At 28.5% G+C, this 15,086-nt stretch overlaps 2 protein-coding genes across 2 annotated transcripts; one reads left to right on the top strand and one right to left on the bottom strand.

Annotated features, from left to right (window-relative positions):
• Positions 1–528: 528 nt before the first annotated feature.
• LOC115233495 lies at positions 529–3,790 on the bottom strand. Its single transcript, XM_029803978.1, has 2 exons — positions 3,732–3,790; positions 529–1,638 (listed from the first exon to the last, which is right to left on the bottom strand). The coding sequence occupies exons 1-2, from the start codon at positions 3,738–3,740 to the stop codon at positions 1,330–1,332; spliced, it is 318 nt and encodes a 105-aa protein (XP_029659838.1). The 5' UTR covers positions 3,741–3,790; the 3' UTR covers positions 529–1,329.
• A 3,374-nt stretch (positions 3,791–7,164) lies between these two features.
• Positions 7,165–10,592, top strand: LOC115233399 (uncharacterized protein DDB_G0284459-like). The gene is made up of 7 exons (XM_029803791.1): positions 7,165–7,406; positions 7,609–7,856; positions 8,133–8,657; positions 9,160–9,297; positions 9,422–9,550; positions 9,652–9,825; positions 10,360–10,592. Exons 2-7 carry the CDS (start codon positions 7,640–7,642, stop codon positions 10,572–10,574), a joined length of 1,398 nt encoding a protein of 465 aa, XP_029659651.1. The 5' UTR covers positions 7,165–7,406; positions 7,609–7,639; the 3' UTR covers positions 10,575–10,592.
• The last annotated feature ends 4,494 nt before the right edge of the window (positions 10,593–15,086 follow it).

Genomic DNA, 15,086 nt, shown 5'->3' with positions numbered 1-15,086 from the left:
TATTCGTGGCGTTATCTTTCGAACGAAATAGATAACAAGCGCAAATCAATACAAACACTGTCGGCAGTTTCACTGTAATTAGAACGAGTAGAAAGCCGTATATACTGACTGATGATATTGTGCTATTGATTGTTAATATCTTGGATTTATAACATAAACAGCAAAAATATAAAATAAGTATAATTGCATAGTTACTGTTGCATTTTCAATTTCAATTTAATTACGATATAATAAATATGATTTATCTGATACTTTCATCTTTACCGACAAATGTTACATATGCGACGCCATGCAAAGAGCATAGCATGGCAACGATCTTTCGAAAACAGCAAGATAGAAATTTAATATTGTTATTTATTTTTGTTGTCTTTTTCGCTTATATGAGAAAGATAACTTACTATATTTTATCTAAAATTGTGTATAATATCTAGATATGCTAGTATTGTGTAAGAGGTATAAATTCTACTTTACAATTCGACTGATGGTGCTGATGATATTAGCAAAATAGTACAAAATACATACAAAAGATGGAATGACATAATTGTATTTTTAATATAAAATGCATTTCTTTATTTTTCTTTCAAACTAAACATTAAACGCATAATATCCATTCCTTTGTCTATACAATTGCTATTCTAGTGCAAGTAATAATAATAATCCCGCAAAATACTAATAGATACGATAATAGAAGAGCGACAAAAATGTAAAATGCATATTTTCTCCTCGAGAATTTATTCGCTTGCGAATCGTTTTATCGGTAGAAATTACATTGTTCTCGCGTAATAACCCAAAGTTATTTTCTAATAAATATATAACTCAAATAGATTAATAACAATAATTTATCGATGTAATTATAATACATACATACATTTTTCGCGATGAAATGATATCGTAATTATTTTAAGAGGCTAAGTTTTGCCAAAAATAATTGATTAACTATGTCAACTTTTTATAATGCAAAAATCATTTATTTTAAAATAAATCATATGATCAATAGAATATATTAACTCGTGATTTCGATAATTTGTATCTTGTTTATACTTTCTATGTTATTAATATGATCTACATATATACATATATTATATTTTAATCATCACATTAATGATATAATCGTTATATGATGGTCAATTATCTGAAAGATTCTTTTCTTCTTTTTACAAGAAAACATTTCTGATATAAAAAAGTGTTTCTTTCTTCAATATATTTGGCAAAAAAGATTTATGCAGATTGGATTATCCAGGACTTATTTAAACGCCAGGAACAACAGTTAAATATATTTAAACGGTTATGAAGGAGCTATTACATCTTTCACCAGATTTTCTTTTTTTTTTACTTATCAGATAGCTGGAATAATCTCTTCAGAACAACATCGGGGATTCGTTTTTCCGCCAGATTTCCCGTCCCGGGAAGTTTTTGAGGCACCTGAGATCTTTCCGCCAGATTATTCCTTGGCGGCAGATTACTCGATTCCGTGGCAAATAAATGAGATATCGGAAGCGCCTTTTCATTGAGGTTCTCCGTACCAGGAAGCTGTTCGTCAACCACTTCCGTATTATTATCCAGATGAAGATCATGATTCACGTGGGGTGCGTGAGGAGCCGCCAATGCCCCGTAAATGCCAAGGAATAGTATCAGAAACTGCATAAAAAGCACTTGAATGCAGTGTGATTGCATCAAATTACGTGAGATTTTCATTTGCGCATAAAAGATGATTATAAGTATAATCACGCATTTTACAACGTCGATTTTGATTTTAACAGTAGACTCGTTGAACACTTTGAATCGGATCTTTCTTTAGTTAGATGTCAAGATTTCAATAACTTTCGTTATAAATGATCAAAATAAAATATTTTTAGTTAATTAAATTTTACGAACAAAATCGTATCGTTCACTTAAATTCAAATAAATTTCAGTTTATGAAAACTTTAACTAGATATTAAATGTTAAATATTATATTATAATTAACATATATTTTAAAATACTTTTTTATTTAGTAATTTTAATATATGTAATTACAATATTAATGTACATGAAATAACCAGATTTAAAAATCATTGTACCGTTCTCACATCTGGCCATAGTACAAAAGAAAGGAAACTTCAACACACTAGAGGGTCATGCGTGCAAGATTTATTTTCTAACCTGGCGTATATCACGCGGAATTTACGCGATATTAATTCAGAATCACCGAACAATCGACGCGAAAATAAATACGAGTTAGACGATGCGGTCGCAAATTTATGACTGTTTATTGCATCGCGCAAAATACGTAGAATTGCATGATTTCGTATAGTACAGAATTTTGTTCGGAGAAATCACTTGCAGATTGAATTTGTCGAGAAACCATGAACATGAAAATTTAAAGCGGATGACGACAATTTGACGGCGTTCGTAGGTAGGTGTAGGTAGGTATAGATACGTGCGAGGATTCTCCGCACCCTTGTGCTATTTCATATAGACACTCTCAGGCTCCACTTCGCTTGACCCAAATCTCGACCAGGTTAAAAGATAACCCACTTTCTCGCAATTGACTAGAAATTCTTCGAACGGGACAAAGCTATTTTTACTGCGGACAGAAAAGAATTTTTCCGAACGCTAATCGCAAGAACGGATTGTCGCGATAAAATGATTACGTCTTTCACTCAGTGGCATTTAAAATTGCTATTTTTGTAATTTATAGCATTCGAATTTTTGAGATTTTAACTCTGCTTTGTTACAGAAACTGTTTGCAATAATTTCTAAAAAAATCGAATTTCAATCTAATTTTTTATTAAATGTACAAAAATATTATATAAATTTTTTTTTAATTGATCATTTGAAATATTGCCAGTTGTATGTGCCTTTTCGAGATGTTGCAATGATATTAATTACTGACGATTTATTTGAACCCTTTACGAGTAACTGTTTCTTCACTTTCAGCGATAAATATATAATTAATTCGATATTTAAAATTAAACGAATCTCCGCTCATATGATTACACTAACCATTAATATAATTCACGTAATATCATAAAATATAATTATAGGTTTTGTTACCAATGATACAAGCAAAATTAGCAAAGACTCAGAATAACCTGGTTTGACAATAGCTTCCTAAAAATACTTGGTTTTGTAATAAGAAGAAAAAAGATAATCTTTCTCAGAACTCGAACGTAGGTGTAGGCCCGTAAATCTATGACAATTTATCCACCTACATCTGCATTTAAGCTTTGATTGACTCTCTTCTCTTTTTATTGCGATTAAATATTAGAGAGAAAATCTCTCTGATGTTTTCTCTAAATCTAATATTTCCTTCGTTAAGAATTAGAGAAGAAGATGAATAGTGAATAAAAGTATGCTAATCTGATATACAATGAGACATTATTAATAATCTTGAAATACAGAATAACGGTATCACTCACAGCATAACTAATTAAATCTCGAAATGGTAATTTAGCACGTTGACGATAAATGTTGGTGGCACTTTAATCGTTCACGTAATTATCAATGTAAACTCTCTAACTCTTTACTTTTTAAATTTTGAATTTATTGTAATTCCCATGTTTCATCAAATCTCATCATTTTGCTCTGAAGAAAATTACGCGATCACGATTTCAGCGAATTCATAAGGAAATTTTCATTTTTCTTGAGTGAGAATTACGCGATCAACCGATCGGCACGCAAATTCGACGTCACTCGCGGAAAACACGCGCGCGATATTTATTGTCTCGGAATTTCCAATCTTCTCTTACCTTTATCATGTTCGCTCGATGCGCAGTGTCCAACTATCCTCGAGAATGGCACGATGACACTTATATATAGGTATACGTGTATCTGTATGTGTGAGGAGTACCGGTCTTACAGCGTGTTGAATCGACGTTTCTTTTTTTTTTTGGTAAGCAAACGATCACGATCGCCTGAGGGCAAGATTTCTTTCGAGAAGATTTATTTTTTTTCCTTTTTGTTAAAGTTATTACTCTTAAGAATCGTCAACCTCCGTTTTATATTCGCAATGGCGTAACCGCGTGCTTTTTTAAAGAATTTGTTGATTGATGTAGAAAGATAACTAAAGAATTACTGACACGTTTTGATCGTAGAAATATCAAAGAAAATCTTATTTACAGATATGTTTTAATGTGCATTGCTGGCTTTATTCAGCGTATATATAAAAATGTATGATATAATTTTTTATGATACATAAAAAAAGAGAGATGCAATATATCTTTATATATTTCCTAAAGTAATATAGAAACTGTAATATATATAGGCGTTCTTTTTTATCTAGAATACATGTAATTATAAATAACATTATACATGTAATTTTAGATAAATTAATCGTAATTGGAGATCTAAAAACCAGTTTCCTTATCGTGTGTCGATTAAACAATTGCGATTGTTATTATTACTTGCAAAACTATGTGCAAATCTTTCACGTGAATTATTTATAAAATCTATCTGTAATTCTATGTTTCTGTACGAGCAAATATAGCTGTAACATAGTAACGATATGAGACCTTGAATTTTCAAATTTCGCACATTAGTAACATCTCGCAAAAGTGTATACCACTTGTTTAGCTTGGAAAATATTCGTTTCGATAGCAATAAAATGTATGCATATTCAGAAATTCTAAAATTATGATATTACTATACTAGCAATACAATAATTATATTTTAATAATCTCATGTGTACTTAACATATAATTACTTCTTGATTGCTACGCGCATGGATCAATTTGGTGTTAACGTGATTATTATAGGAAGTAAATTAATTTGTGATTTTACAATGGATATAATGTTAGCGAATTTATGTATAGATTTTGCTACAGAAATATGAAATTAAACTACATATTAAAATATTACATATAAAATATAAATTTTTCTATATGTATATATACGAGATGTCCTAAAAATCCCGTGATTTTTACATGACTTTAACAATGCTATTTAAAGTCACTAACATTGCTACTTAGTGCGCCACTTAAAACCCTACAACTTTTATTTGAAACATTTTTCTCAAAAATGCTTTATTTTCGAGATATTTGACCATTCCGGGACATTTGCGACACTCTCTATATATACACATATAAGTATTTTTTCTAGGAGATGTTTATTTATATGGCCTAAAATGAAGTCCAATATTATCTTGAAATTATACCCAGTATTCCATTTTCTGAAATTATCTGATATTAATAATATAGCGTTAGATTGACGTATTCGTAAATACTGATTTGCGCAAAAATATAAAATGTGAAAAAGAACTTTTATTTTTTCTTTTGCCATCCAAGATGCAAAATTGCACAAATTATAACAATAGCGTCATGTGAAGTGTAAAGTTCGCTAATTATTGTCGTCAATAATAATCATCTTTAAAAATTATCAAATTATTTTACTCATAAACCGAATAAAAACGATCTTGCAAAATCATAGAATTACACTGATCGGATACCAAGTCGCGCTGGCAGTTCCACGTATGTAAATATTATATTAAAAGATGAGAGAGTGCGTGAGGTGATGACTATTTATTGAAAATTGGCTAATAAATTTTATTTAACTGTCAATGTATATCTTGATTCACAGAATCATTATCTGTCGATTCGAGAATGCCTATTTGTATAAAAAAAGATATGATATTTATCTCAGAATTTTATAATTTAAGATATCTCTAATAGTGCGCAAAAAAGTATATTGTATATTTTTTTAAATACTATATTATAAAATCTATTTTTTTTTTTTACAACGACATATATTTCGCATCTTCAGTATTTGATTATACAAACTAAATATTTTATGCCATTCTAGATTTTAAACGCCCATACTTTCATTTTGCAGAAGAGCGAGATAACTGAATATCTTTTACAAATTCAGAATACAGTTATATCTATTAATGCAATATGTTTATTCTCTATTAACACACAGACCAAAAATAACTAAAAAGAAATTGTCATTGGAGCGTAACAAGTGGTTTTACCCACTGTCAAAAATAAACTGACATATAGAAGAAAAAATTGTCTCTGCCCTATAAAACAATTAACTTCCTCGACTTCATTTTTCTCGATGTTTAAAATGAATGACGTTACGGCCGACGCAGTGGGAGTATATAGTGATATCATTTGCGACCAAGTGATCTCATCGCGGGTCGTGTGACGCCATAAAGCCCTTTTATTCCACTCGATCGATCAGGTATTACGCGCCTACCGTAAGCCGTCTAGCTGTGTAAGAAAAAACGCTCGTGCGCCGGCGATGACGTCACTAAGCTCTATTCCATCTTATCGAGAGGGCACGTTCAATAATCCGGTTTTTCTGACGTTCTCTTCTACCTACGCATGCCTGTGCTATGTATCGATATAGTTGTAACGCTACATAAGAAAAGTACAACACACACGCACACAAAGAAATTGCGACGTAAAGCCTGAGATTGTGATGCAAATATGTATATTGAATCTTTAGCTTGTTGGTTTTATGCTTTATAATTGCCATCCCTCGTATAAAAAATGTCATATCTAACAGAATATCCGCCTTAAAAGAGTATCTTTCTTAACAAATTTGAACTTTTTCTCATGAAAAGAGAAATTAACATGTTATTAGAAAGTTATTTAATGTTAAAAGAAAAATGCTTTTGGCAGAATAAATTTTTTTGTCTGATAAAAAAAACTCTCTCTCTCTCTCTCTCTCTCTCTCTCTCTCTCTCTGATTCCAAATTAGAAAAAAAAAACAGGATTTATTCCTAAAATATTTTTCAATAAGTCTCTCTAAAATATTATTCTTTTCTATTTTTGATAATGCTTGAATGTGTTTATAATAAAATAAGTAAATTTAACTAGTAAAAGAATCACAGAACAGATCTATATAATAAATATTTCATATTATATATTTCATATAATATATTTCAAAATTCAACTTTTTAAATCTAAAATAATAAAAAATGTTCAAATATTAACAGTATATAAATCATGTGTACATACATATTATATATGTTCAATATATTAGATAATACATTATATATATGACGAATAAATTATTCAAGCTTCTTAATAATCATGTTGTACACGTTGCCACAGTTATAATTATCTTTGTATGTATCTATATTATAAAAATATTTTCTTATTTATATGATAGACATCGGTAAGGACATAAAAGAAAACATCAGTTTTTCTGGTAAGGATCTGAGAACATTTAAATTCATATAAACACAATTCAAACAGTCTTCCTTGAACGTGCTGATGTAACGTTTATAATTAGTATATATGCGCGGTTCGCAATTCTCATGATAGTTAACATTTTTCTACACTATTATTTCGCGAGAATATGCGTGTTTCTTTACTTGGTTTCTTTAAATAATACGTTAATCGCGCGTTTACAAGACAAGTCATAAAGAAATCGATCTACGAGAAAAACGGGAAGAAGCTCTTAGAATTTTTATGATATATGTAAGTAAATCATATATACTTTCCCTGATTTCTTGAAATTGTAAAAATATAACTCGCAGTATATAATTTTGCTTAAAATTTCTCGCCGAATAACTGTTGACATATCGGAATTATAATCACAAAGACATATCATAAAGGACGTGCTACGTCAATTCTCGATTATATTGTAAGAAAAATAAATGTATGTTATTGATCTTCACAGGATACTTCTTGAAAAGTGCTAAGGTCCAAATATGAGTCGTAACACGAAAAGTCATAAAAATGTACAAAGAAGATCCGCGTTGTCATTTGCTGGTGCGGATGATTCCATCGACCATTACATTGATAATATTATACAATCCGATCCTTGGAAAAACATCGCGGAAATTGAAAAAAGTGACGCCGCTTGCATCCAGAATGTGTTGAATGAATTCGATGATATGATTACGCAACAAAAGGCTTCCAAAGCAAGTAAGAGCTACAACGAGATTTCATACAAAATGTCTTACTCTTGTTTTATTATAATTTTATTATAGATATTTTAAACGATTTTTTAAACTATTCTCCGAATAATAATGTTATTTACCAAATATTATCAAAGAGCTTGTATGACTAGATTTATAATATAAGAATAAAATTATAATAATAAATAAGAATACATACATGAGGATATTATTGAATTAAATTAATATGAGTAAAAATTATTTAAAATTTTGTAATGTATTTATTAATAAAATATCTTTATAGGTCATAGCGCTGCGAAAAAAAAATCGAAACAACCAAAGGAAAAATCCGCGATTAAGGATTCAACGACTTCTGAAGAGACTTCATCAAATATGCATAATATGCTCGAACCCAAAACCAAGGTTCAGACAAAAAAGAAAGCTTCAACAAAACGAACTCCCAAGATGATAGAAAAAACGCCTTCGCAAGAACTCCAACGCAGTGTAGATGATGCGAAAAGAGCAGTTCGGAAAACTTTAGAACCTAATGTCAAAGAGATTGCCGTTAACGAATCAGTCAAAAAAGTAAACAAGAAAGACGTAACAAATACAACTGATACAAATCTGCTAACAAGCACACCCAAAAAAGAGTTGTCTAAAACAGTAGGAGAAACGGCAAAAGACGAAAAGTCGACCGCAAATACAAAAAAACGAAAGATGACAGATTCTGAAAATACATCGAAGAAATATATCAAGCACCAAAAAAAAAAGCGTCAAAAAAAAATGTTGAAAAAGAAAGTGAAAGATACGGAGCATTGTCAAGGTGAAGGTAAATGAAACCGATTATATTCTTTTTTATTAATTTCTACAAATAATATATTATGAATATAGAAAAACTCTTGAGAACAATTTGAAGTGTAATAAAAGAAAATTTCAACGCGTTGAAAAGTGAAGTGAAGCATAAAAAGATGCAATGCAAGTATAAAAAAAAAACATTTAAAATATTTGTCCTCTTTTCTTCTATAAATTATTTTAACAATAATGTTTTCTTTTAATTACACAAAGCTTCTTAGTAAAATAGATTTAAAAAAATATAAAATTAGAAAAATTAACAAATAATGTAGAAGAAAACGTCAAATCTAAAAATACAGTAAAGTGTTGAAAGACAATGTAAAAAATAAAACATATCAAACTAAAAAGAAATAAAGTACATGCACACACAATATTTTTTTGTTTTGCATAAATTATTTGGTAGTATGACATATATTTAACATATGTGTCATATAAATATCGTATAATTTATTTTTATAATAACCATAATTTTTTTTTAGATAATACAAAAGTTTCTGATAAAGATGATAATTTAAAAGTGGAAGAACCCAAAAATGTATTAGAAGAAAACGTCGAAACAAAATTATGCAAAAATACGATGAAATGTAATGTAGTAGATGAGAAATGCGAGTTCAAAAGTAAGAAAAGTGTTTCTATTATCTAATTCTTCAACAAATTATTTTGTTTTGTACAATAAGCAATAATTTTGTAACAAAATATATTTTTTCTCTATTTTTGATGATAATAACATATATTTTTCAGACAAGGAAATTTCTAACAAATTAAAAAATCTGAAAAGCTGTAAAGACAAATTGCCTAAAAGCGCTACATCAAAAACATCTTCTAAGCCATTAAGAAATAATGTGGAGAATACCGAAAGTCAATGCACAAGTAAAAGAATATCCAGAATATTTTTATATTTCAAGTATATTGTCAAATGCTATCTCCAACAATTTAATATTAATTAATAATTACTATTACACATTTTTCAGAAGAATGCGCGGAACATTGTCGCACATATGAGCAATATTTATCGAGAGCTGTAAAACAATTAGAGGAAAGAAGAGAACTTAGAAAGACTAAAAAGGCAGCAAAAGCTATGGCTAAACTTAGTCATGAAATATCAGTTGTCAAAAGAAAAATGGAATGCATAAGAAATAATTTAGGTAAAACGTCTTCTACAATTTTAATATCGATCAAATTCTCTAATGTATCCGCATGCGCGCAAATGCTTTATTTATAAATATTATTATAATTGTCATTATAATAATTGAAAATGATAATATCATTATTATTTTCAAACTATTTATTTAATATTATTATATATAATTAATAATTATATTAATTAGTTTCTATTTAAGTTTTTATTTATTTATACTTATTTAATTATCTTTTAATACCATGGCAGAATTTAAAGGTATGTATTTCACACGAAAAACATCAATCAAATAAAATCAAGCTTTTATCGATCTGCTTAGATATGTGCGCCATGAAATAATTTAAAGAATCTCTTATCTTTTTTTATATATATCAAATGTTACTATAATTAATCTTTATCGTTGCAATTTATACAAAACTCTTGTCCAACGATTTGATTGATTCTACCGGGAATTTTCGCATATGAGAATCACATTGTTGTTTCTCAAATCCATGATATTTCCGGAACTAATCTCTCGTTTCTTTTTTTCTCTCTGTTACAGAAAGCAAAGAGTCATCGGATTCTGGCAGCGATTATTCTGAGGAGTCATTGTATCCGTCATTATATTCATCTTTATCATCCTCCTCATCCGAATCATCACACTCGAGCGACTGTACCTGTTCAGACTGCAATTGTTATACGAGTGATGATTACACCGAGTATACGTGTGATTCGTCTGATTCTTCGATTTCTAGTGAGAATAGCGAAAACGAATAAAAGCAAGTGAGAGCAAAAGCTCGCATTGAAACAAAAGTTATAAAGAAAATAATATTCAAAATTAAAATTATACACATATACGACAAATGCAAAATCTTATTTTAATATAATAATAATTTTTATAAAAAATTTTATTGCTGATACATACATATATAATAATCTGTATGTTTACTTAATCTATGTTTGTAATAAATCATTTTAGTTTAGTTAGAAAAGAAGAGAAAAAAGCGCGGGTTTAAATGGATACTCCACTGAATCTGGCAAGGTACAGAAAATTTCTTCAAAATTAATGTATATATTTTCGTACTAGATTTAAAATATCCACACACTTAATTTTACGCTCGAATTATCATATTTTTTATCTATGTTAATTATTATTTGTTATAATACAACATATAAAACTATAATTTGTTACAGCAACAGGTAATTACAATCTTATTTTATAGTCTTATTTATTAAATTTAAGTAGATAAATTCTTAACTGTATAATTATAAATATAAAAATAAGCTTTAAATTTCGCGTGTAATTAATAACATATATTATTTTGTCAAAATAAGGCTTTCAATTTTTTGTAAAAACAATTTTAATTTTTTAAATAGCAAAAATTATATTTAAGGTAATGTTTAAATATATCGCAATTAATTGTGTGCGCGCGCGAGTTATAGTTTTATATGTTAAAAATAAATTATGTATGCTATAATTATTTTGTATTGTAATATCTAAAGAATTCTATATAATCTTTTGAATAAATAAAGGAACCGTAATCATTCTTAAAACATATTAGAATATTTGACAATCTTCAACAAATATATTATACAACTCTTGAGAATATAAATATTTCGTCAAATATTTCACACACACGAAATCGTAATAATTTAATCAAATTGAATATAACTAACTCTATGTGCTGCGTTTTTTTATTCAAATATTATGTAATCTATATCTATTTTTAATAAGGTGTTTTAATTTGTTTTAAAACTGTTTTCATTTTTAAAAAACAGCGATTCAATATACGAGTGCTTTCAATTCTACTTGCGGCGATTTATGATATAATATTTTTTCGTTTTATTAACAACTCTCAAGGTATGCAAGAAGTTTTTCATTTCTAATTGTTCATAACTTAGAAACTTTTAGGATTTAGACAGTTTTGTTCAGGACAAGTTGCCGAATTTATCAGATCGTCTTACTACGTGGCAGCATAAATGTAGATTCGTGACTATCCCTGTATAAACATGGTTTAAACGACCCTCGAGTGAAAACAACGAACGCACGTACGGTGCATTCAATCGGGCGCATTAAAATAATGCGTACATATCGCGACTCTTAAATTCATCTCATCGTTCCTTTACCCCCCTCGCCCCCTTGTTACTATTTGTGGCTTTTCGGCACCTGTTCCATGCGCTACCGTATTTTTTCTTAACGTTCTAACTGAAAACAGAGAAGACTAAAAATAGACAGTTTGACGCACATTGCCGATGTTAAGGTAAGTAAGTAAATAAACCGTATGTTTGCTCTTTTCTTCGGGACAATAATCTGACGCCGATACGCCGCTTGTCATTCTCACAAATGCAAAGTAGCTATTGTATAATATAAAAAGTGTCAAATGTTATGTGTCAAGTCTCGCGTTTATCTAAACATCACAGAATACGACAAGACCATCTGTTATTTCTTGTCCTATCTAAGAACATTACTTAAAAATTAATCATTAACTTTAGATTCACTACGTGAATCATGCAAACACGAAATAAACCACAATTACATAATAAATTAAAGTAATAAATTATAAAAATAAAGAAAATTTTCTCTTATTTTTCGGATTTTTGAAATAAAGAATTTACAAATTAAAAATTTTATGTTTATTTATTTTTTACTATTTTTTCCTATCGTAGTGTTTAATAATAACGTTCTGTATGTCTCGCCCAAAAGTTATGTATAAGACATATAGAATAACTCATAAAAATACATAATTATAGCTTATCATTTATTTTTCGAATTTTGACCATTTCTTAGTTTCATGAATGTTTTACGAGGAAAAAACCGATTGGCTTTTTCTCTTGAACATAAGATTTCATGTTTAAAATGTATTACCAAGAATCTCATGACAAAACATGTAAGCGTTGTTTCGAAAAATTAAGCATATCTTAATTGCATGAAACGCGTTTTTCTTTTCTATATCGTATTCTTAGAAAGTTATATCATTAATTTAAATTAAATCTTTAGAAACATAATTCTCATTAAAGAACATAGAAACCAAAAAAAAAAAAATTCCGAAATTTTTAATTTTAAAATTACTAGAAAAATATAACATTGTAAATTGAGCAGCATAGAGCGCACAAACAGAAAAAGAATCTCAAAGATAAAAATAAGAATAACAAACTTTCACAGTAAAATAAAAATATTTATTCGTCTTATGTGTTTTTACATATTTCCAATGTTATCCGCAGCAAAACAATATTTGAGATCTCTTTGTTTGTCTTCATTCTCAAGTCAAACTTTAATATATATTAGATAATTCAAAATAGTACACATACTGTAAAAATAATTTTTTACTAAATTACTTTAATTAGGAAATTAGAAATTATAGGAATAACACAAACATAATAAATTAATTGATACTTTAATATACTGTCTAATTAATAGACAAAATTAAAGTTCACAATTAGAATTAAAAGTAATAAAAGTATTTTCTAAAAATTTATGATAAGAGATACAATATAAATAAGCGGAATAAACGGAAATCGTCCATCAGAGTTAAACGATACCAATCAGATACTCTCTAAAATAAAGAAAAACAGTGTACACCTAAAAATTGCATTGTATTTGTCGATAAATCAATGGAAAAAGATAAACAGTTTAAAGAAAGCAGCAAGAAAAATTAATGTTATCAGAAAGAGAAAATAATTCGAAATCAAAGGATGGTAATTTCACAGAATCGTATTTCTTATTGTTAGTTGACGCGCCATGTATCATGTATGAACTTTTGTTTGTTGTAATGCCTGTGCACGACGTGCACGAGGCAATCACGGTGAAAACAAAAGCCTTAAACTAGCAGATTTAAACCAAGCTAAAGTTAAACCAACTTTTCGAGATGGCAAAAACCACGAACGTATTGCGAAATCTCCAAAAATCAAGAATGCAAAGTAACGGTATGAAGGAATTAATCTAAAACAACCATTAAAATCCGCACAAAAACATAATACATTTGGCAAAGCATTTGTAAACAGAGAATTAATTACCAATTAAATTGTTTTTATGTTTAAGATCAAAACGCGAATTGTTTCGCGATGGTATTTTCCGGTAATAAAAGATAAAAAAATAATTAATTTACAGTATGTATATCAATATGTATTTAAAGTATGTATATATTTATAGTAATAATAATAATAAAATAGTATTTAAAATAATTTAATATGTATACATTAAACGTTATAAACTCTATGTTTTCTCTTCTCTTTTATATATTTATCATATTATCATATATTATATATATTCATACATAAATTTTTATATTTTATAATTCATAAATTTTATATGCTCATTCTTATTCTATTCGACATCGCGAAATTTTTTTATTGTTTGTACAGTGTGTTTCGACGTATATCTATAATGAGAATTCGTTATTCAGATATTTTCGGTTAATCTCAGTGTTTCCAGAAGTCATCGTTGACTTCTTCTTTTTTATCTTCCAAAAACTAACAAGTCATTGAATTTTGGTGGCAATTATTCCGAGTATTATCCCCTTGTTTTTCTATTTTTTATCATTTGCGTCATATCAGATTATCCAGACTCACATATATATTCATATATAAAATTTATTCTTTTATTAATTTATTTACGTTTAAAATCTGCTTTTGTGCATTTATATTATATATAATAGAAAAATCAATATATGCAAATAATATAATATCAACTACAATTACAATTATAGCATCGATTAAAGTTTACAATTACATTATATGGAACGTTTAAACTTATTGTATACTTTTGTATTTGATTTTTTATTAATCTATCTATAAAAAAAGAAATTACTCCTTTGTGTCAAATCTTATTTTAAAAATTAGAATACTTGAAAATAGTTAACGTAAGAAATCTTCAGATTACAATAGGTAATACGTTTTATTAAAATTTCATCTAGTTAATTTCAAATTCAGCAAAAATGGCACGCAAGAGAATAGGTGATAGATGTCGAGAAACGAAGAAGAACTCAGCATTCACGCGCTATTGTTTGCGTTGAAGATCTCAGAGTTCTCCAATATAGATATTTCGTCAACCGCGTTCCGCGAAGCCGTAGATTAGATAATTATATATTTTCGATTCAGCCGCAGTGGCAACATTTTTTTCGTTCTTGCTTCTCTTTTCCTTTTTACTCGCATTTAATTCGCATTGCATCATATTAAGCGTTACATGTGTGCAATCAAGTTACACTCACCGCACGTGGGCGATCTTGATGTGTGTACGTATTGTATTTGTACCTGTCTGCTTAGGTGCCTTTGTGTAGGTGGAACAAAGAT

This window comes from Formica exsecta, unplaced genomic scaffold (genome assembly GCF_003651465.1).
Source record: "Formica exsecta isolate Colony F162 unplaced genomic scaffold, ASM365146v1 scaffold105, whole genome shotgun sequence".
In the NCBI taxonomy this organism is placed as follows: Eukaryota; Metazoa; Arthropoda; class Insecta; order Hymenoptera; family Formicidae; genus Formica; species Formica exsecta.
Note: the sequence above shows the minus strand (reverse complement) of the source record. Positions and strands in the feature narration are given on the sequence as shown.